Consider the following 24,551-nt stretch of genomic DNA (forward strand, 5'->3'; position numbering starts at 1 on the left):
TTTTGTTCCTTTTGGAATGGACATCCATCCAACCATGTTCCAATTGATACTAGGACTACATAGGTTTTTTCCCTTTGTCTATGATCATCCTGAGGGCCTTCAATCCTAAGATCTTCCTCCGCCACACTAGTCGAATACCCACCTTTGAAATTACCTTTTTATCTGGGCAATCAGCCATAAAATGCCCCAACTGCCCACAAGATAAACAATGACCAGCAAAAGTGTCCCATTTCAAACGATAATGCAAGGATGGCATTACAAGACACTTTACCTTAACCAATTAGGCCGCTTGTGAGCAATATCCCACAACATACACATGGGATTGGGATTGGTGGCCATCAAGCTAGGGGGCACCAAGATCATGCCAATGGCTGCGATAGCTCCCTTAAGTAAAGATCAATACATAGTAGGGCACCCCTCCACTTACACCGAAACCCAACATTCTTGTTGAAGCAGCACTGAAAGTCAACAATCAGTCTCCATGGTACCACCTGAGCAAGGCGTCGATCGAAAACATAGGCACCTTTGCCAAGAGGTTGTCACGGAGCATTGTCGATTTGAGCATTACTTCATAGAAGCCCCATGGTCCCACAAAACTTTCCTCCACATAGTCACCCAAAAGCATTAAGTTGAGCCATTGGCAGATCCATGAAAGCATTGGGATCCTGCCCATGAAAAAGAGGATGACCCCTCTTTCATTAAATGTCGAGAAAGAATGCAACATTTTCTCAGTATCAATGCTTGCATCTAAAGCATCATCCTCATCCAAATCAAAGAATGCTTCACAATTGTGTTGAATGTAATCGCTCAGCAAAGTATTGGCAAGGTCCAATAAGTGTTGCCAATCAAGGTCATGAGAGTCTTCAATGATGGACGTGACCTCCACTTGGGAGCACACTTGATTATTAGTTGGCAGCATTCCATCACTTTCGTCCCTCAAGGCATCACAGGCATGTTTGTTGCATTTAATCGGTGACTATGCATCAAGGCCAAGAGAGACCTCAAAACACGGGACCTCCATCTCAATACAAAAATCGATGTCTTCCCCTTCCTCAACATCCGAATCAGGTCCGAAAGCATCCACCACTTGGTCAATAAAAATAATGTTTAACTCAAAACAAATCAATCTCTCTCTCTTTTTCATCAAGAAGCTAATATACATGAGGCCTTCTAGTCAACCACCAAAAATCGAGCCTCTAGCACATGAGAAAGCAACCCAAGATCAGCCACTATCCAAGGGGAAGAAGATATATAAGGATTGGGAATAGATGCAAAGACCCCTAGTACTAAAGGAGTCCATTTGCACATATGTGGTAAGATAGGTCAATGGAAGAAGGATTGTCATGATAAGGACAACAAGGAGAAGCAAACTACAAAGGACTTGAAAGCGATGGCTACTTCTTCATCAACAGCTTTCCTACATTTAGAGATGATTGAGGCTTCCATACCGGCAACTTGTGATGCAACGATGGCAGCTGCTCTTTCATCAACAGCTTTCCTACATTTAGAGATGATTGAGGCTTCCATACTGGCAACTTGGTGATGCAAAGATGATGGCCCCATAGCCCTGTGAGTGGATCGTGGACAATGGCATTTCCTAACATATGACTACTTTCCTTGATGGTATTGTCCATATGTATACTTCATATGGACACATTCTAATTGGAGATAGTTCAATGGTTCCTATTAAAGGCAAGGGCGATATACGGATGCTCCCGAATGGGCATGGTGCTGCCCACAAATCAGAGGTACTCTATCTACTGAGCCTAGGCTATCATCTTCTTTCGGTAAGCAAGATTTATGGACTTGGCCTCACAGTCAAGTTTGACAAGGACTCATTCTAAGTTCTTGATGGCCAAACCAAACAAGTACTTTGTGAAGGGCATAAGGAGAACAATGTCTAAAAGATGTGAATTTCTATGGCTTTAACTTCTCTTCTTTTCTCTTCTCTAACATCAACCAAGTTGTGGCATGCTCCATTCAGTCACCTCAACTATAAGTATCTTTGGAAAGCAACTCGCGACCAGCTTGTGTTTAATTTGCCAAATGTTAGGGTGAGCCACCTGCCATGTGTCTCTTCCATCCAAGGCAAGCAACATAGAGATGCGATTCCCAACAAGGCTTCACGATGGGCAAAGGATCTTGGAGATTGTTTCTACTTATTTATGTAAACCAATGAGGACTAAACCCCTTAAAGAGAGCTTGTATTTTATGTTGATTGTGGATGCATTTAGCAAGATAAGATGGAAGTATTTTTTGGAGCTCAAAATTTGAAGCATTCTCACATTTCAAGGATTGGTCCTTCTTCGAGGAGAACTAGTTTGGGTTGGAGACTCAAGACCATGTGATCCAACAAAGGTGGAGAGTTGGTCTCCAATAAGTTTACTTAGTTTTGTGCGGATCAAGGCATTCATCAAGAGTTTGCCAACACTAACACACCTCAAGAGAATGGCATATCGGAGCAGAAGAACGAGAGCATGATCGAGATGGTGCCGACTATGATGGAGCATTGATAGACACCCGATGTCTATGGGCTGAAGCAATGGCCACTCCAGTCCATATCCTAAATTGGTCACAGCTGATATGATCCCTTTTGAGACATATTTTAGACTAAAACCAGATGTGTCTTATTTCAGGGTATTCGGGTATGATGCATATGTTCACATCCCCAAGAAACAAAGAGAGAACTTCTAGCCGGCCTCCACAAGGCAAGTGTTTGTTGGTTACAGTTCCTAGTACGGGGATAAAAGCTTTATGAACCCGTCTCACATTTTGTGTACAGCAGCTAGGATGTGTGGTTTCTTGAATTTTCCGTTGCAAGGGGAGGCGAGGAGGATCCCATTCTTGGAGATCCGAGTGGCATTTGGGCACATGAGAGCGTCTCCCTATCCTGAGCTTGTTTGAAGTCCTGGTTCCATTGGTATACAGACTGGCTTGCAATCCTGTAAGCCAAACTTCTCAAGAAGTTTACCAATGTATCTTGATTGTGATAACCCAATACCTCTAGCATCATGTATGAACTGAATGCCCAAGTAATAATGCAAAGACCCTAAGTCTGACATGTCAAAAGCTTGCTGCAAATTTTGTTTAAATGTTGAAATATGATTAGCATGTGTCCCTATAAGCAATAGATCATCAACATAAAGACAAATGATCGGTATGGGTCCCCCCTCTTTACATACGTAAAGGATAAACTCCGATGAGCTGTTTATGAACCCTTGGTAAGCAAAAAAGCATCTATCTTTGCATACCAAGCTCTAGGAGCTTGTTTCAAACCAAACAAAGCTTTTTTCAGCTTGCAAACCAAGTGTTCCAAGCCCTCAACTGCAAAACCAATGGGCTGTTGTACATATACTTCCTCATGAACTTCCCCATGTAAAAATGCAATTTTAATATCCAACTGATGCACAGTCTATCCATAATGAGCAGCCAAAGCAACCATAGACCTGATGGTCATCATGCGAGAAATAGGAGCAAATGTCTCCTCATAGTCAATGCCTTTCTTCTGTGCATAGCCCTTAGCTACAAGCCTTGCCTTGTATTTGTCAATGGATCCATCTGCATTCCGTTTTAGCTTGTAGACCCATTTTGTTCCAATGGCTTTCTTCACAAATGGCAAAGACACCAAATCTCATGTTTGATTCTTAGTGATAGAATCCAATTCAGCTTGCATTGCTGCCATCCAATGCACACTCTGTTATGCATCCTCAAAACATTCAAGCTTCTCATCATCAAGGGTGCTTGCTGCCATAGCAAACTCCATGGTATGTGCAGTATCATGCATATGAGCTTGCCTTCTAATACGACCAGCCATGGGTGCATCTAGATGACTATCTTTCATAGTCTGTAAATACCATCTAGGCATTTGTCTTGCCTCCTGATTGTGCATAAGCTCTTGCTGAATTTCAGTTTCAGCACTTTGCTGAATATTCAGATCAGCCAATGGCTGATTTTCTGCATTTTCCAAAGGAGCAACTGGCTGAACATTGAGTTCACTTGCTGAAACTCCAACTGAATCACCAAATGTAATGGGCGGCAGCCCTTCAAATACATCACGGGCAGCCTGATATGTGTCTAAACCAGCCAAGGACAATTCTGATTTTTCATCAAATAGTACATCCCTACTGACAAACACCTTTTGAGAAACAGGATCATAGAGTCTGTAGCCTTTGCTTTCACTGCTATAACCCACAAAAATGCATTTAACAGCTTTGTCATCCAACTTTTTTCTGAGTACCTTTGGAATATGTGCATATGCAAGGCACCCAAAGGTACGAAAGTGTCCAACAGAAGGTTTCCGGCTGTTCCAAGCCTCAAAAGGTGTAATTTTCTTCAAAGCTTTGGTGGGGCATCTGTTCAAAACATGGCAAGCACACATGACTGCTTCCATCCAAAAACTATAAGGCAAGCTCTTTGCCTTCAGCATACATCTGGCCATCTCCATGAGTGACCGATTCTTTCTCTTTGCAACCCCATTTTGCTGTGGAGTATAAGCAATAGTGTACTGATGGACAATGCCCTTCTGATTCAAAAAAGAATTCAGCATAGAGGACATGTATTCCCCCCTTGGTCCGAACGGAGAGTCTTAATTTTACAACCAGATTGGTTTTCAAAAAGTGCAATAAAAGCCAAGAATACATCATATACTTTTGACTTTTTGACCAAAGATTAGACCTAGCAAAATCGAGTAAAGTCATCAATAAAAGTCACAAAATAGTAACATCCTCCCAATGACTTTGTCTATATAGGCCCACATACATCTGAATGCACTAACTGCAACCTGGCTGTTGCTCTAAAAGCAACATCACGGGGAAACAAAAAGCGATGCATTTTCCCCAAAATACATCCTTCGCACAAGTGCTCAGGAGGTCTCTCTAGTAGATGTAATCCATCTAGCATCTGCGTACGATATAAGAGCATCAAGCTGCCAAAGTTCACATACCCCATCCTAGCATGCCATAACTATGCATGTATCATAGCAAAAGTAAGAGTGGATGCCAAGTACGTTGACTAATCAACTGAAAGAGCATCCAACTCGTATAACCCATGACATAAAGTGCCTGTCAAGACCAAAGTCATGTATTCTTTGTCTCTCACCATACATCTGTCATTATCAAATGTGACCTGCAATCCACAACGTGCCAAAGAAGAAATAGAGAGCGAATTCTTCTTTATGCCTGGCACAAATAAAGCATCCTGTAGGCGGAGAATAGAGCCATCAATGGATGTGAGCACAATCTCCCCAATACCTCCAACAGGGTATGATGCATTATTGGCACATTGTACAGACTTGCCAATTGGAGCTGCACTAACAGAAGCAAATAAATCTCTGCGAGATGTAATATGCCTAGAAACACCATTGTCAAAAAACCAAGTGTTTGCATCCTCAGTAGAGTTAAATGCTCGATCTGCCCAAGAGGTGTCATAATTGCATATGTAAAAACAATAGTCCCTATTTGCAACAAAGGACACGGACTCAGTAGTAGTGGAAGGAGCATCAGAAACAGACATTCCTGACTCCTTCTTCTTCTCCTTGGCAATGCGGTTTCTGCACTCAGTGATATAGTGGCCTGGCTTCTTGCAATAATGGCATTTGCCCTTTTTGGCTTGCAATACCCCTTGTTTTTCAATTGCCTGTGATGTGCCAAAAGTTCTAGAACTCTGCGAAGCATTCTTCACTTGGCTGTCTTTGCCCTTCTGTCTAGCCATAAAAGCCTACTCAGAGACTATAGGATCCACACCACTATTTCTTCTTGTTTGCTCCTCCTCTAGAAGCAAACTCACTAGCTAAAGAAAAGTGATTGGCTGTGCGGCAATCCTCATGGTCAGGCTTAAGGCCGTATGAAAAGCCAAGTACGAAGGAGGTAATGAGTTCAAAGTGGTAGATATCATCTGTGCATCCGAATAGTACTCATCAACATTCATGAGTTGCTCTCGCAAGTCCTCAATTTTGTTCAAGTTATCCTAAATAGAATCACCTTCATCCATTTTCAATGTCTCTAGCTCTTTCTTTAAGAAAGAGACGCGAGTCTCATTCTTGCCTGCAAACATCTGCTCCAAAGATAGCCAAGCTTCTCGTGAAGAAGCTATTGAACGAATATGAGGGATGATTGACTGCTCAACTGTCAATGCAATCAGCAACAAAGCCTGTGCATCCTGTGTATCCCATGCTTTTTGAGCTGCTAATCTTTGTAGAAGTGGCTAAAGTGGAGCAAGCTGAGGTGCCCGTTGTGTACGTCCTCCTGGAGAGGAGCCACAACTCCAGGTTGAGCTTCTTCTCCACTGACATAATCCCAAAGATTTTTTGCCACAAGTACATTCTTCATCATGAAGGACCAAAGTGAATAGTTATTTCCATCTAGTCTATCCTCTTTGGATACATAGGTGAAGAGATCTCCTCCCTGATTTGCCATGATTATCAATTACCGAGAAAAAGCAAAAGAGCAATGTCGAAGTAGGACCACACTGGAAAACTAAAAATTTCCAAAAACTACAAGAAGTAACTTTTTGCAATTAGTATACAAAGGTGCACTCTGTCAAAACTGTTTATAATGCACGCAGTCCAATGTGCAATTAGTGTTCAGCAACATTGTACTAGCAAAATCCCCAAATTTTCTTGCCTCAAATTTGTTCAAAATAGTCTTTCTATGACTGTAGATGCAGTATATGTGCCAATGTCCTCAAAAAACATAAAATCCCCAAAAGTTTTGATGAATAAGCCCAAAAAATTTGCATCCAATGTGCCCCAAACACATTTTCTAAATTTTGTGCTTGCTATGTGGGAACCCCCTTTTCCAGAAATTTGTTCTGAAATAAAAGGATTATTTTTTTTTTTAATACCTGACGTAATGACATGCTACTATCGCTGACCACTAGCGCATGTCAAGTCAGAGGGGTAGTTAGCGTAGTGCTGACGGGTAACGGGCAGTGCGACAGTGGCGTGGCGTTTATCAACTAACGGCTGACGTGGCATTTGACGGGCGACCGTTCTCAGGCGCAGTTGATGAGCGAAGGGCAGGCGTCAGGCGGGCCAGAGGAGGCAAGCGCCTGATATCCAGGCGCTAGGCGACAGAGTCCAAGCGGGTGGGCTCACATATTTGGCGGGGCGAGAGCAATCTGGCGTGAACAGCAAACTGACGTGGTGGGTACAAGACTGGAGTATGTCTATACTACATGGACAATAAAGAGTTTCACCTCTTTCTTCTTTTACATTAATGCTCTCAAGCTTTTCCGCCTCCAGAACGCCAAGGGCGTCTTTGAGAATCCTAAAAACGTGTTTCACACAAGAATTCTTTTTCTACATGGACGAAAAAACTGTCTATGGAATAGTAACTCAGAATAAGGTGACTCATTAGAATCTAGTCAGTTGAATTTAGTAAAGCTAAGGCTTAAAAATGCCTCGAGCTATATCATTAATTTTATCAGAACTCTTCGAATTTCAAGTAGATGAATAAATTAATCGATTTTTTGTATAAATTGTTGATGTGTTATCTCCCCAGTGAACTTTAAAGGGCAGAAGTAATCTGAAGAGAGAGCTCAGCACAAGTAACAAGGATGCATCTTTTGAATATACATTGAGGAATGGGAGCTTACCGTTAGAAACGTACAGGAAAATACTGTTTTGTTTACCACATGAAATCAAAAAGGAACTAGACATATGTAAACAAACAGGTATGAGGAAGAGCATATGCTCTTAAATTAACTACAACATTGAGGAATGGGAGCTTACCTTCAGAAACGTACAGGAAAATACTGGTTTGTATATCACATGAAAGCAAAAGGAACTAGACATATATAAACAAACAGGCATGAGGAAGAGTATATTCTCTAGACATATGTAAATAAACGGGCATGAAGAACTAGACATATGTAAACAAACAGACATATGCAGACAAATGGGCATAAGGAAGAGTATATTCTCTAAAATAACTACAACAACAAACAAAAAGAACCTGATTTGCATTTGCCTCAAAACAAAATCCTGTTTTAGATCATTAAATTTACATTAAGTTGTAGCCATCCAGCTATGCCTCAAATCTTGTGCACAGATTTGAAAACGTAGGGTCATGATTATATTTATTCGTCTGTTGTGATATTGCCAAAGTTGCAAAAGGAAAACATGATAGGATTGCAGATGTTTTGTAACCACTAATCCATAAAGCTGATTGCAACACACCTTTGGATGTTCCAAGGACTTGTAAATGGTCTGATTTGATGCAGTCATAACTGAATGCAAACCATTGTTTAGTAAACTATTCAGGAATGTTAAGCTGCTCCCTTTAAGACCTCCAGGAAGAGACTGCTGCACTCAAACCTTCAAAATCAGGAAAAGAACATTTACAAAGAGCTACAGAGTCAGAAATTGCTATCAAACAACAAGATAAAGTACCTCAAGAAATAGGTTAGTTGCATTGTCTAACTTATCAGGAAATCGATTCTCTATTGCCAAAAACACTTCCCTTACTGCACCTGTAATACAAAACCAAAGTCTCTTCACACCAAAATAGTTACCAAACCTTACACTACATGCTCAAAAGCTAAAACCTAAGAAATCATTTTTAGCAACACCATTGTAACAAGTTACAAATCATATTAATGTGCTTGCAAAGCTTTAGATCATCGTCTTAAAAACATACCAAAATCCTAACAGAGAAAGATGTTATAAATATGGGCTGAACAATTTAAGATATCCAATAATTCTGTTGGGAATAAAGGGTCACCGTGCCTTTTATTGTGTTCGGGTGTGAACGCACCCTTACACTTTGTACTTTATATATATTCAAAACCTAAAATGTGGTACACTAGTCATTGTACCGAATACCCATTGTGTCGTGCTCACTCTCTCTCTCACTCTACTGCTCTCAACTCTCCACATCTGCACTTTCAGCTCAGCTCGCACACAGTCTCATCTACAACAAACTAATATCAGAGCTCACAGGCTGTGCACACTTTCCTAAGTCAGTTCACAGTCATCAGGCTGAGTGAAAGACGAGCAGGAGCTTCAGGCACTAGTCGTCCGTATTTGGCAGGTGCAGGAGAGGCAGTCGACAGGCTAAGGTTGACGCACGCCAAACAGGACCTGCATGCGACCAATCAGTGTACACGTGACCAGACTCAGCGTCCGTGACGTGACCAGGCAACAAGGCGACAGGTTCAGCATAGAGGGACTAGCGCTGACAAACCTGCTGCAACCTGAAACTAGACGGGACAGGCTGCGACTGGCGCACAACGGACCGGTGCACGGCGGACTCGTCGAGACAGGCTACGACGGCGATGGACTGGACTGGACCAGTCACCACAAACGCGATAGGCACCGGTCAACAGTTTTTTTTTAAGGAAATACGTTTTCTTTCTCTCCTTCAATCGGGCGTTCACACGCCAAGGCACACAGTTAAGTCCTCCTCAACGAATTTGGGGCTTTTCCCACATTTGGGGACTTTAATAAAAAAGTGGACAATCTGACTCAAAAATTGCAAAGGCCCATGGAATTTTGGGGTTTTTTCACATTTTAGTGAAATTTCTTCAATTTCAGTGAAATTTGTGCACATTGGACCCGAAAAATTTGGGGCTTTTGCAGGATTTCATCAATTTGTGCAAGAATTTCTTGGTATATGCACTTGGGCACTTGAATTGATGCAATTTTGAACCGATTATCCTCTTAAAATTTGAGGCTTTTGATCCAAATAGTCAAATTTGTGCTCGGGAATGCTTTTGGAGCAGAAATTACAGTGAAATTTTCGGGATTTCACATGTAACTATTGGCTTGGTCTCTAATTATGTCAGAAATTGCTTGAGGAGTGCAGCAAACGACATTTTTTAATTCTGAAAATTCATTTGCAGATTTGAAAATTTCTGCAATCTTGGGATTTTCATTGTTGGTTGGTACTCTTGTGCATTGTGGTCACTTGTGTGATATGTGGGCTTGCCTTTGGTGACTGGTTAGTCAATTTGGGGCTACAAATTATGGTTGGAAACAATGACAGAAGTAATCTTTTGCACATTAAAAAGCTTGAGGGTGCCCATAATTTTGCAATTTGGCAGAAACAATGCTATAATGTCTTGGTGCAAAAGAAACATGTAAAGCCCATCAAAACAAAGGGAATCAAACCAGTAGACATGGAACAAGACGAGTGGGATGACTTGGACGAACTTGCTCCCTCTACCATTGAGCTCTCAATGTCAGACAACTTGCTCTTCAACGTTGAGAAGCTAAATTCAGCATATGCAATGTGGCAAAGGCTTGAAGAATTGTACGCTCAGAAAAGTGCAGCCAACAAGGTTTATTGGCTGCTCTCAATGTCAGACAACTTGCTCTTCAACATTGAGAAGCTGAATTCAGCATATGCAATGTGGCAAAGGCTTGAAGAATTGTATGCTCAAAAAAGTGCAGCCAGCAAGGTTTATTGGCTGAAAAAACTGATGGAGTTTCGCATGAAAAGAGGGTACATCCATGTCTATACATTTGAATGAGTTTAACTCAATTTTCAGTCAGTTGATTGCTTTGCATTTTCATATCGATGAAGAGTTCAAAGCTACCTTCTTGCTATGCACCCTACCTGAAAGTTGGGATACTTTCACGACAACTTTGAGTAATTTGAATGCTCAATTGTTATACTCTGATGTGGAGAGATCTTTGCTGATGGAAAAACTCAATAGATAGAACAACTCAGCAAACAAGTCTTCAAATGCATTACACACTAGAGGCAGATTTCAGCATAAGAGCAATTCTTAAAACAGAGCACACAGCAAATCTCGTGGAAAGAATGTGGAGTGGCATCATTGTGGCAAAAAGGAGCACTATAAAAGGGATTGCTTTCAGCTAAAGAAAGAGAAGGGCAAAAACAAAAACAATGAAGCCAACAAGGCTGAAAACAAGGACAGCCACCCTGTCAAAAAGAGCAATGTAAAAATAGAAGAGGTTAATGTAGTCACTCATGATAATGACAGTGATATACGTCAAGCTTCTTCTTTGGATGCACATGCATTGATTGCAAATTCTGAGGATGACATTCACACTTGGATACTTGATTCAGGTGCGTCCTTTCATGTTACACCACATCATGAGTGGTTCTCTGACTAAAGTCATGATACTTGAACTTAGGCAGTCCAAGTACAATTTCCTTCTGCTGCATAGATTTCAACTTTTGGACATTCACATGGCAAATCCGCTTATGCCATATCTCAACATCCCGTATAGCACCATCATCATGTGCAAACATGGTTGCTTTCAATTCTGATATTGACGCATCAAAAGTAAACATTATGCCATCTCTTCAGCCTCTAGCAATCAATTTGCAGCCATTACCATATTCTTCAACAAAGCATCCATCTCTATTAAATCTCACCTGCAGATTCTATTCTGCCATCTACCCAACTGACAGAAGATTCTTGGTTATCGTAGGTACATATAGTACATCATGTAAATTCTTTTTCTTGCCATCAGGCATCAACAACGGAACAATTCATGTGTGTTGAATGTCATGTTGGGTGTCATCCCCAGTACACACATAACCATGTGAACCTGCAACCATCTCATCAAACCATTCTCCATGGGGTGTCATATGATTTGAAGCCCCTGAATCAATCTACCATCTCTCATCTCTGTTCTGCCTAGATGCATTCTTAGACACATACTACATGGCAAACAATCTGTCAACCTGCTCATCATGAGCACCGCTAGAAGATGCATAGTGCCCATGCCGTTTGCCCTTTGCCTTCATATCTCCCTGCTTCTTGTAACAATTCTTTGCAATGTGTCCATATCTGCCGCAGTCATGGCAGGTATTATCTCTATTTGACTCATCATTTGACTACCATAAACCAAATCCACCACTTCTACCATGAGGTGATCTCCCCCTGCCTCTAAAGCCGCCAAATCCACGCTGGCCCTGTATATTTGTACCATGCCACGCATTCTGCTAATGCTGTCCACAAGCATTTCAAGTGTCTCCTCGACCTCGAAAAAGAGCCACAGCCTCTGTCGCCTCTACCACGCTGGCTAGAGTAAAGAACAGTGTCTCTGCTTTGAAATGTACTAGAACATGTATTCAGCCCAAGCTTAACTTTCTCATGCAACAGCAAAGCAATCAGCTCATCCCAATCAAGGGATTCAGCTCTCACAAAAATAGACGTATTAAATGCTTTATACTCTTTTCCAAGTCCATTCAATGTCATTGCAATCATATCATCCTCAGACACTGAAGATCCAATGGTGACAAGCTCATCCGCTATGTTCTTAGTCTCTGTAGTGTAGACCTGAATGCTTCTGTCATTTCTAGACATGTTATTGAACTGTTGCTTTAGCTGAATCTTTCTTGCATGTGTTACGTTTCCATAATTCTTCATGAGTATGTCCCATGCATTCTTTGAAGAACTGCATCCAGTAATCTGTATAACTATAGCATATGATATACATTAAAAAAACCAATGTAGCATCTTGCATGCTCTCAGTCCATAGCTTATGAGTCCTTTTCTGATCATTTGTCGGATTCCTTTCATGCATTTCAGATTCAACCGCATCACCTATACATAAGTCCCAAAAACCTATACCAACCAAAAAAATTCTTCATACAAAACTTCCATAAAGAAAAAATTTTATTGTCTAGCTTTTCTCCCACAATTTGAGTGATATTATCAGTGTCTTGAGCATTTGCTATAGTTGCAGCTTAGGTATTCAATGATATATACAACTTGTTGAGTATCTGACTCCTTTTCCTACAGTTCAAGACCAGTTTCCTGTATTCATGACAGTTTCCTGTAATTCATGACAGTTTTCCTAACAACCTGCTTGCTCTAAACAGTATTCCAACAATGAAAAAAACACAGTCAACTGAGCATAAACCAAGCTCAAATCAGTTCAAAACATTCTATGGTAGTGGAAAAACATCCCAACAACAAACTATGTCCATACAAGTATCAATGTTTGTACTGTATGCAAGTAGCAGCAGTACCAAATACAACCAACCCACTACTATAACCAACAGTATTTTCTTTGCGAAAATAAGAGTGTTCAGACCTCAAAACAACCCCAAAACATCTCATTCAGTTGCCACTCTATGCAGGAGTTGATACATGTTCAAACGGTCAGAATATATTGCATGTATGTCAAGTGAATATGATAGATATCCTTCCTGCAGACAATAACCAGTAAATACCCTGGTATAACCAACAACAAATCAATCCAAACTTTGGACTTCCAACACTCACAATATCCCAAAAAGCATCTATCACTCAAGTGATATAATCTAAGCATTTATTAGTAGCAAATAAGCATCACAGATACTTCAACCTTGTAGGTATATTGTTTCCAAATTCAGGAGAGTAACCAGTTCACTGTTTCCAGCCTGCAAATAAGCTCCAAAACTGAGCATTTAACACTCCAATATCATGCTCAAATGCATGATAATAATGACACATACATTGTTAGGATGAAAACCACCAATGCCCTGGAATCACCTGCTGTTTACTGCAGTAAACAGCCAGTCTGCATAGATCTGTGCTAAATTTCTCAAAATCTGTGAGGAATTTGAAAAAACCTTCTTCTGCAAAGTTGTAGACCACCTCGAAACGGTCAAGAATTGCGGGCCATTTCTCCAAAAACCATTTCTGTAGCAAGATATAGCTTTTGCAAAAAAACGGGCTACAAGCACAGTCTTCTTTGAGGACGTTTTCTTCAAACCTGATATCTTGATGTCAAATGGCCATTGCCAAGCCTTCAAGCTTCAGGCGTTCAAGCTCTGATACCATGATGGAAGAGAGAGAGAGAGAGACAGAGTGGAGCAGAAGATGAGTCTCAGCTCATTATTGTTCTTCTTCCTTTATTCTTCCATCATACTAACTGAAAGAGACTTACACATATAGGTATGACTAACCAAGACTAACTGTGGTTAAGTCACTGACTACACCGACTTATTGAATGTCACACACGTGTACAGTTGTATCCAGCTAATGTCGCTCACACACATGAAGATAGACTAATTGAAGAGTAACGGGAGCTTGATATTTTAACACCAAGAAGCAATGGACACACAAGATAGTAAAAAATGGCAAAAAGCAATGCTATCAGAGATGGAATCTCTCATAAAGAATGACACTCGGAATTTGATACTTTTGCCAAAAGGACAAAAAGTGCTACCTTTGGTTGTATCTGAGGACATGGGACTCATACAAATGGATGTAAAAACCGCCTTCTTACATGGTGATCTACATGAGGAAATCTATATGCAATAGCCTGATGGTTTTGTTGCAAAGGGAAAAGAGCACATGGTATATAAACTCAACAAAAGTTTGTATGGGCTGAAACAGGCACCACGCGAATGGTATCACAAATTTGATACATTCATGCAATCTCATGGATTTCATCGTTCTCAAGTTGATCACTGCTTATATACCAAGAAGGCAGTAGATGGCAGCCTTATTCTCTTGGTATTGTATGTGGATGACATGCTAATTTCAGGCAAGGATGTTCATGCCTTAGACTCCTTGAAGCAGAGCCTACACAATAGCTTTGATATGAAAGATCTCAGTGAGGCAAATCACATTCTTGGCATGCGTATACTCAGAGACACATCAAAGGATCTTCTTTATCTGTCACAGCAAGAGTATATTACCAAAGTTTTATAACGTTTCAATATGGAGGGAGGGAAAGCTATTAGTGTATCATTGCCTCCATATGTGAAACTTAGTGCAGATGACAGCTCTACATCAGATGATGATAAGTCTGAAATGGCCAAGATACCTTATGCTTCAACTATTGGTAGCTTGATGTATGCTATGCTTGCTACATGTCCTGATATTGCATTTGCAGTGGGAGTAGTTAGCAGATACATGGAATATCCTAGCAAAAAGTATTGGGAAGCAATGATGGGTATCATGAGACATCTTAAGGGCACAAAGAATTTGTGTATCTGCTTTGGAAAGCAAAAGTCATCTGTTGTTGGTTGTTGGAAATAAAGAGCCATCGTGCCTTTTATATGTGCACGGGTGTGAACACACCCTAAGCACATCGTACTTTCATACATATATCTATCTAAAAACCTAAAGTGGTATACTCGTCATTTGTACCGAAAAACGTAAAACGTGTTCACTCTCTACTCTACTCTCTCGCACACTCTCTGTCTCTCTCACTGCGCGTAACCGCTGTCTATCTTGATCTCCATGCCTAATCGATTCTTAAAAACTGGTATCAGAGCTGACAAAAGACAGCCAAGGTGGCAGGAGTTCGACGAGTAGCAGTTGAGAGGCAATTGACAGGAGCAATGGGCAGGTTGCAGGCAGGTTCGTGTGTTGCAGGAGTTTGACGAGTAGTAGTTGAGAGGCAATCAACAGAAGCAACGCGTACTTGACGGGCTGATAAGCATGCGACAGGCTGGGTGAACAGGCGAAGAGCTGGACAAGTCAGTCGTGTGACCAAGCGGCGACAGCTACACGAGAACAGCAGTCGTCGGCGCGTGACAGTCCAGCGCGTGACGGGACCAACGGGGCAAGGATAGGCCTGACGGGTCAACGGACCCGTCATCCAAAAGAAAAAATTCTTCTTCAAAAAATCCCTTTTTTTTTAATCTCTCCTCCGGGCGTTCACGCGCGCAAGCACAGTGTGCAAATCTGTGTAAAATTGAGCCAGAGATTTGGGGCTTTTCTTGAATTTGGAAATCTCGCCACAGAATTGGACTATCTGACTCAAAAATTGCAAAGTCGGTGCACATTTGCCCGAGAATTTGGGGTTTTTTACATTTTAGTAAAATTCCTTCAATTTCACTGAAATTAGTGAAATTAGTGTACGCAGGACTTTGAAAATTTGGGAATTCGTCCGATTTGATGTGAACAAGATGCAACAGTGATATCTGTCTCTGAAATTGCAAGAATTTGTGACATACTGTCCCCGACATTTGGAGCTTTTCATGTACATGCACAAATTGGGCTGAAATTAACCCAATTTCTCGACATTGAGGCACATTGGACCCTGTGCCATTTGGGGCTTTTGCGATTTGGGCAAAATTTGTGCAGCATTTGGTCATTTTATGTACATGCTGGTTGAATTCCGCGTAATTTGGACATCAACACTTGGTAAAATTTGGGAGTTTTGCTGAAATCGTTTTATTTTGGCAAAATTGGACAGTCCTATGCATGACAGAGGAAATGCAGATGTGTGTTTGACGCTTTTGAGCACAAAATTTTGGGGCTTTTGACCATTCATGTCAAACTTTATGCCCGTGGGTACATGTACAACAGAAATTGCAGCTGAAATTTTGGGATTTCTCATGTAATGTGATGCACATGCCCTTGGAACAGCTGTAAGCAGTTGGATAATGCTGTAGCACTTGGTTTGGCGCTTCTGAAAATTTAATTACAGATCTGAAATCTGTACTTCTGCGTGGTCATTTATTGCTGATTGGTACTTGTTTGTACCTTGGTCACTTGGGTGACAGTTTGGGGCTGCATTTGCTGGTTTTTTGGTCACATTCGGGCTGAAAATCATGGCTGGCAGCAATGACAGCAGTAATCTGATGCACATAAAGAAGCTTGAAGGCGCACACAATTTTGCAGTTTGGCAAAAGCAATGCTACAATATCCTATTACAAAAGAACCAGGCAAAGCTGATCAAAACCAAAGGGGCAAAGCCCGCGGACATGGATCAGGATGATTGGGATGAGTTGAATGAGCTTGCACGCTCAACCATAGAGCTATCAATTTCTAATGCCTTGCTGTTCAACATTGAAGGTTTGGATTCTGCATATGCTATATGGACTAAACCAGAAGAACTGTATGCACAAAAGAGTGCTCCAAGCAAAGTGTATTGGCTAAAAAAGCTTATGGATTTGCGTATGAAAGAAAGTACAGCAATGTCTACTCACTTGAGTGAGTTTAACTCCATTTTTAGCCAGTTGGTTGCCTTGAAGTTCATGATTGATGAGGAATTTAAGGCTACTTTCTTGCTTTGCACTCTACCAGAGAGTTGGGATATTCAAGACTGCTATGAGCAATTCTAATGTGATCCTTTTGTATGCTGATGTAGAGAGTGCTCTACTTATGGAAGACATGAATCGGCAGAACAATGCATCCAGTAAGTCTTCCAGTGCTTTGCATACTAGGGCAGATCACAACAAAAGGGCAAATATGATGGCAAGGGACGCAGTAAATCACATGGCAAAGATGTTGAATGCCATCATTGTGGCAAGAAGGGTCACTTTAAACGTGACTGCTACAAATGGAAGAAAGAGAAAGAAAAAGGCAAGAAGACAGATGATAGCAAGGAAGAGAAGAAGGACAGTCAGCCTAAGAAGAGCAGTGTAAAAATTAAAGAGGTGAATGTAGTCACTCATAACAATGACAGTGGGAGTGGTGTACTCTTTGTCTCTTCACATTTTGGTGTACATGCTTTACTTGCAGATATAGATGATGACATGCATACTTGGGTTCTTGATTCAGGTGCTTCCTTTCATGTCACCCTCATTGTGAGTGGTTTTCCGCCTATACAGGGGGTCGGCATGGTGTTGTCCATCTTGGGGACAACTACGCATGTGAGATTGCAGGTATTGGCAGTGTGCAGTTACAGTTTCAGCATGGCTCTGTCTTTACACTTCAGCATGTACGGCATGTACCTCAGCTCAAGAAGAGCTTGATTAGCACAGGGCAGCTAGATGATAATGGTTTTCATACCACCTTTGGTGATGGAAAATGGAAGATCTGTAAGGGATCTAGGGTTATTGCCAGAGGTTGCAAGAATAATACTTTGTATCCACTTCATGTATCTAGTGTGCGTGACCATGTTGTTGCCGTGACCGAGCAACCAAGCCTTTCTTTGTGGCATGGCCGGTTGGGACACATGAGTCAAACAGGAATGAAAGTGCTTTCTCGTTTGGGTTACTTGCCTTGTCTTCATTATGCTGATTTTGAGCATTGTGATCATTGCATTTATTGCAAACATGCACAAACATCACATAAAAAGTCTCTTTCTTTGAAATATTCTCCTCTAGAGTTAGTACATACGGATGTATGTCAAATGCTAGGATTATCTTTAGGGGAAAATAAATATTTTGTCACCTTTGTCGATGATGCTACATGGAAAGTATGGGTTTGCCCTATTCGTAGCAAGGATGAAGTGCTTGACAAGTTTAAAAATTTCTTGGCATTGACTGAAAATCAAACAGATAAGACACTTAAGTGTCTTCGCTCTGACAATGGTGGGGAATATGTGTCCAAGGCCTTTCAAGCATTTTGTGACAGCAAAGGGATAAAGAGAGAGCTCACTGCCCCTCATAATCCACCCCAAAATGGAGTTGCAGAGCTTATGAATCGGACCATATAGGATAATGTTTGTACGATGCTGTCTCATGCTGCATTACTCCATGGTTTTGGGCAGAGGCGGTCATAACAGCCGTCCACTTGATTAATCGGTCACCAAACAGCTCTTTTTTTTTTTTTGGGGGGGGCGGGGGGCGGGGGGGGGGGGGAGGGAAGTTCCCCAAGAAGCGTGGTTGGGCAAGCCACCTTCATATGCTCATCTGAAAGTGTTTGGTTGCGAGGCTTTTGTGCACATTCATAAAAAAAAACGCAGCCAAACTTGAGCCAAAGTCTTGTAAATGCATTTTCCTAGGATATGGTGATGAGGGTGAAATGGGATATAAATTGTGGGATCTCGAGAAAAGGAAAGTAGTACGCAACAATGACGTTATCTTCTGAGAAGATCGCATGCACAAACAGCCCGAAAAGACTGAGGAGATCCGTAGGGTTGTATTCCGGGAAGAAATACCTTTTGAACAGCAAAATGTGTCCGCTGTACAGCAGCAAATACCTGTTGTAAATGAACCTGTGAATGCAGGAAATGATGCTGGAAATGATCAACCAGCTATTGCCCATGAAAATGAGCCATTACATGTGCGGGAACAGCCAGGACAGCAAGCTGTTAATGCTGATTTGCACGCTGAAATGCCAAGACAGCATATTGAAAATGGAATTTTGCAAGAACAGCCAACAAACAATGACCATTGGGTTAGGAGATCGTCTAGGGCTACTAGGCGACCTGACAGGTTTGTTCCTGGTGCAATTAATGTGGCTGAGTATGTCATGTTGACAGATTGTGGTGAACCCTCTTGCTTCAAGGAAGCAATGGACAGACAGAACAGCAAGAAATGGTATAAAGCCATGCTGTTAGAGATGGAATCTCTTGAAAAAAATGGCACTTGGGACTTGGTACAGTTGCCTAAAGGGCAAAAAACACTTCCATGCAAATGGGTTTACAAGATGAAGGTCACTTCTGGTTCCTCATCAAAGTACAAAGCAAGATTGGTTGCAAAAGAGTACAAGCAGGAGCATGGAATTGATTTGATGAGATTTTCTTTCCTGTAGTCAAGATGACTACATTGAGAACCATTTTGGGCTTGGTTGCAGTTGAAGATATGGAACTCATACAAATGGATGTAAAGACTGCGTTTTTACATGGTGATCTGCATGAAGACATATATATGCAGCAGCCTGAAGGGTTTGTTGAACAAGGGAAAGAAAAAATGGTATGTAAACTCAAAAGGAGTTTGTATGGGCTGAAACAAGCACCAAGAGAATGGTATCATAAGTTTGATATATTCATGCAGTCCCAAGGCTTTCATAGAAGTCAAGTGGATCACTACTTGTACACCAAGAAGGCAGCAGATGGCAGCCTGATTATCTTGGTTTTGTATGTTGACGACATACTGATTGCTGGGAGGGATACTCATGCCTTGGATTCATTGAAGCAAAGTCTTCATGGCAGCTTTGACATGAAGGATCTGGGTGATGTAAATCACATTCTTGGCATGCGAATACTCAGAGATAGATCTAAAGACTTACTCTATCTATCTCAGCAGGAGTATATCTCCAAAGTTTTGCAACGTTTCAATATGGAGGGAGGGAAAACAATTGGGGTTCCATTGCCTCCATATGTGAAACTCAGTGCAGAGGATAGCCCTACATCTGATGATGAGAAGGCTGAAATGGCCAAGATACCATACACTTCAGCTGTTGGCAATTTGATGTATGCTATGGTTGCCATACGTCCTGACATTGCCTTTGCAGTGGGAGTGGTTAGCAGATCTATGGCAACCCCTAGCAAGAAGCATTGGGATGCAATGAAAGGTATTATGAGATACCTCAAAGGCACAAAGGAGTTGTGCATCTGCTTTGGAAAGCAAAAGGCATCTGTTGTTGGCTTTACGGATGCAGACTATGTTGGTCATGCGGATTGCAGAAAGTCCACTTCTGGGTATGTGTTTACTTTCACAGGAGGAGCAGTCTCTTGGATCTCCAGGCTACAAAAGTGTGTTGCATTGTCTACTACAGAGGCAGAGTATGTGGCTGCCACTGAGGCATGCAAGGAGGCTTTATGGCTTTTACGTCTGGTGGGAGAACTTGGCATCTCAAAGTTACATGTTCTCCATTGTGATAGTCAGAGTGCTTTCATTCTAGCACAGAATCCTGTCTTTCATGCAAAGACAAAGCACATAACAAATGAAGTACCACTTCATTAGAGATGTACTTGACAGCAAGAGCATTGAACTTGTCAAAGTGCATACAGATGATAATCCTGCAGACCTTCTCACGAAGAGTCTTCCAACAGAGCCGTTTGCTCATTGCCGACAGATGATGGGAGTTGGATAGATATATTTATTTTAGCTTTGTACATACCTAGACGTAGCTGGTTCTTTTCTCTTCTTAAGACACATTGCCTTTAGGTGAAAGGTTGTTGGAAATAAAGGGCCATCGTGCCTTTTATATGTGCATTGGTGTGAACACGCCCTTAGCACATTGTACTTTCACACATATATCTATCTAAAAACCTAAAGTGGTACACTCGTCATTTGTACCGAAAAACGTGTTCACTCTCTGCTCTGCTCTCTCGCACTCTCTCTCTCTCTCACTACCCGTAACGACTGTCTGCCTCGATCTCCGTGCCTAATCGATTCTTACATTGGTTTCACGGAGGCAAACTATGCTAGCCATCCTGACTGCAAGAAGTCTACTTCAGGATATGTGTTTATGTTCACAGGAGGAGCAATCTCTTGGATATCTAGGCTACAAAAGTGTGTTACACTGTCTACTACAAAGACAGAATATGTGGCTGCCACAGAGGCATGCAAAGAGACTTTATGGCTTTCACGACTGGTGAGAGAGCTTGGGATTACAAAGGCTCCTATCCTCCACTTTGACAGTCACAGTGCTATCATGCTAGCACAAAATCCTGTCTTTCATGCAAAGACAAAGCACATACAGGTGAAGTATCACTTCATCCGGGATGTACTTGACAGCAAAGGCATTGAGCTTGTCAAGGTACATGCAGATGATAATCCTATAGACCTTCTCACGAAAGGTCTAACAGCCGAGCGGTTTGCTCATTGCCGCCAGATGATGGGGGTTGGATAGTATATGTGCCTTTCAGCTTTGTACATACATAGACTTAGTTGATTCTTTCCTCTAACTTCAAGCATGTTGCCTTTAGGTGGGAGGTTGTTGGGAATAAAGGATCACCGTGCCTTTTATTGTGTTCAGGTGTGAACGCACCCTTACACTTTGTACTTTATATATATTCAAAGCCTAAAATGTGGTACACTAGTCATTGTACCAAATACCCATTGTGACGTGCTCACTCTCTCTCTCTCTACTTCTCTCAACTCTCCGCATCTGCACTCTCAGCTCAGCTCACGCACAGACTCGCCTACAACACAATTCAGCCCATTAAAAAAGAGTAGCCATTTGGAAACTATTGCTAAACCTCAGATTTTAGTCTAAAGTTAACCTCCAATAATGATATATTTTCCTCCAAGTCTCATACAGCCAAAAACCAAAGTTCTAGCTAAGTTTCCTAAAATGACAAGGTGTGAGAATTTTGGCAGACAATTGGCTCAAACCATTCTATAAAAGGGGTTTATGACCTGGCCAATCTCCTCATCCCATTCCATCCTGAGACATCTTGTATTCTTCACTTTTCTCATCACCCAGGCTGCAGCAGACAAAGGAAGACAGATCAGGAGTAAAACAGAGTGAGGGCAGACTGCCAGCAGCAGAAAAGAGCACCCAAAGCCCGAGCACGGATGTCTGATAGCATGTCAGAAGTATGTGCAGCAATGGAAGCATGAGAATCTGTCGTAATAGACTGCACAATACAAGAAAGAAGAAAAACTCCAAAAGAAATGAAGAACACAGCAAAGGAGAACTTAGAAGAATGCTGGGGAAATGGAACCTATATACCAAGACATGAGACACTGAATACAACAATGAGTCACTGGCTATGTAGGCACTAATACTAGCTCGCTCGCTCCAACACGACCTGCTCAAGAGGTCTGTGAGTGATGAATGACTGGAGGAGAGAATCCAGGCCAATAAAAAGGCCACCAAACAGGAAAAGTTGGCCAGAAAACAATCAAATAATAATAGCTGGTCAACCAGCCAAAAATAACCAGTCTCGGCCATATGATGAGGGCCAAAAACTTGCACCCACAGATCAATAATGCACAGCCCAAAGTTAGACACCCAAACTCACACATGAATTCACTAAACTGCTAATATCTTCATGTAGAACTAACTGCATGTTGGGATGTTGATTTTGAATCTATGTCACTGGAAAGACAAATTATTGAATAGTATCAATAGACTCAACCTAGATAGTCTACAACTGGCTGTAGAGGGTAAAAGCCTGCATGGTCAATGGGGCCTCATACATGAGTTGAAGCTTCTCCCACACCTCAGAAGATGCCCCACAAGATGTGACCACCAGTAGAACTTCCTTCGAGGCTCTGAAAACCACCACTTTAGATGGATGATGCATTCCACTCCTTTCGTACAACCCTACTCCCAGACACACCTTCAACACAGCTCCGCCACAATAAGCTGAATCTACAGATCCAGGTGGACATCATGAAGCACAAGATGCACCACGTGGTACAAAGATAGCCACTTACATGGACCTAGCTCCCTTTCCCTCTCCAATCATCAAGTGAAGCCTTGCCTCTGTAATATGCCCCAGAGAGACATTGTGCACAGATTCGATTTGAATGTGCTGGTTGCATATACTGGATTCTTTGGGGACCCTGGCCACTGGATAAATCAAATAAAACCACTACAAATGTATCCCAAACACACCCACAGTGCAGCACAGGCACACTAGCTGAATTTAAGTCATATGGATGGCTTTCTTTATTTTTAGAGAAAAGAAAGATTCTATTAATAAATCCTCTCAAGACAAAGAAACCCAAGGCAAAGTACAATGTACAAAACAGCCCTATAAAGGACTGCGAAAACAAAACATATTAACAAAGGGGAAATCTATTACAAAGCCAGAATAAATAACCAGTTGGGACAAGGATAATCTATTGTATTTTTGTATATATTTATTGATTTCTGGGAAATCTATCCATGCTGTAGATCTGTTAAGTCAGACTTTCAAGTTTGTGGTAAATCATTTTATATTAGATGACATGTGTACCATTTGATTGAGAAAATATGCCCTCCATAAACGTCAAGATACACCAAAAAGCAAAGGCACGTGAAACAATTTAAGCCCATCTACCAGTTTGTGTGGACAAAGAACATCTGAAGAATCATTTTCAAGTGACTGAGTGCATGCTTTTGATCTTTGTTTCCAACTTGACAGTCGAAAAAATGGTAGGAACACACATTCTAGGATGTCTTCAGAATCAGGATTGAATAGTAAGACATGAAGAAACATATTGCCAATATCAAGCACCACACATTCCTTTGCTTAAGACTACTATGAGATATCTGCCTGCACTAGAGGATATGTTTGATTCAAAGGATGACCACATCAACATACAAGAATGGAAGTTTTGAACACCCTGAAAGACTTGAGCCTTCTGTTCAAGCACTGCTCAAGGTATGGTTCTTTGGTACCAATCACTAGGGAAACACCTATTTAGCATTCATAAGTTGCATGGCTGGTGGAGCATCACAAGAAAAGACTTCAGAGATCAAAACATCTCAGTGTGAAGAAAGACTAAAAGCCACAAGCTTTAAAATCGCTTATTGTAAACTATTGCCAGGAAATTCTTGCCATTTAGAAATAGCATCTAATATGCAACACAAACAGTATCTAATATGCCACACAGATGTCACTTAGGCACCTTTGACTAAGTATTGTGGCCTCTTATTATGAGTGATCCTTCATTAGTTAAGGATTTGACCTACAAGTTCTCCTTTTAGCACAAAACGTATCACTTTCATCGTTATGAAATTATATTTATAATTTAATTATTGTGGATTTTGTTTATTTGCTGCATGATCAGTGGCTTATCGCACGAGTGTGCATGCATGATACTGGTCGCATTACTCTTGCTTCATTGTAGAAGATGATTGAGAACATCGATGTGTCTGTGTAGGGCCATCCTTAGTTTCATTAGTTTGAAGTGATCCCATCTACATAAAAGATTTGTGTAGACCTGTAAAAAGTTTTGATTGATTGGACCTACATCAACAAAGGTTACTAACCCAAAGAAAGAGTAAAGTTAGTTGGAAAAACTCTTAGCATGCTTATGCTCAAAATTTTGTGTGAATACAAGGCTTTAGTA

At 41.3% G+C, this 24,551-nt stretch overlaps 1 protein-coding gene across 3 annotated transcripts in view; it reads right to left on the reverse strand.

Moving 5' to 3' along the window:
* The window catches only part of LOC148033163 (ARM repeat superfamily protein), a 169,839-nt gene that overhangs the window by 97,249 nt on the left and 48,039 nt on the right, over nucleotides 1-24,551 (reverse strand). For 2 of the 3 annotated variants that reach the window (XM_087681032.1, XM_087681034.1), the window contains exons 10-11: nucleotides 8,390-8,469; nucleotides 8,177-8,302 (exon numbers count right to left, since the gene is read on the reverse strand). In XM_087681032.1, coding sequence (XP_087537158.1) covers nucleotides 8,177-8,302; nucleotides 8,390-8,469 — 206 coding nt within the window. The remainder of the gene's footprint in view (nucleotides 1-8,176; nucleotides 8,303-8,389; nucleotides 8,470-24,551) is intronic. The other variant, XM_087681033.1, reaches the window with a different exon arrangement.

Source organism: Lygodium microphyllum, chromosome 7 (genome assembly GCF_053477565.2).
Source record: "Lygodium microphyllum isolate KBCC chromosome 7, Lygodium_microphyllum_v1.1.10, whole genome shotgun sequence".
In the NCBI taxonomy this organism is placed as follows: Eukaryota; Viridiplantae; Streptophyta; class Polypodiopsida; order Schizaeales; family Lygodiaceae; genus Lygodium; species Lygodium microphyllum.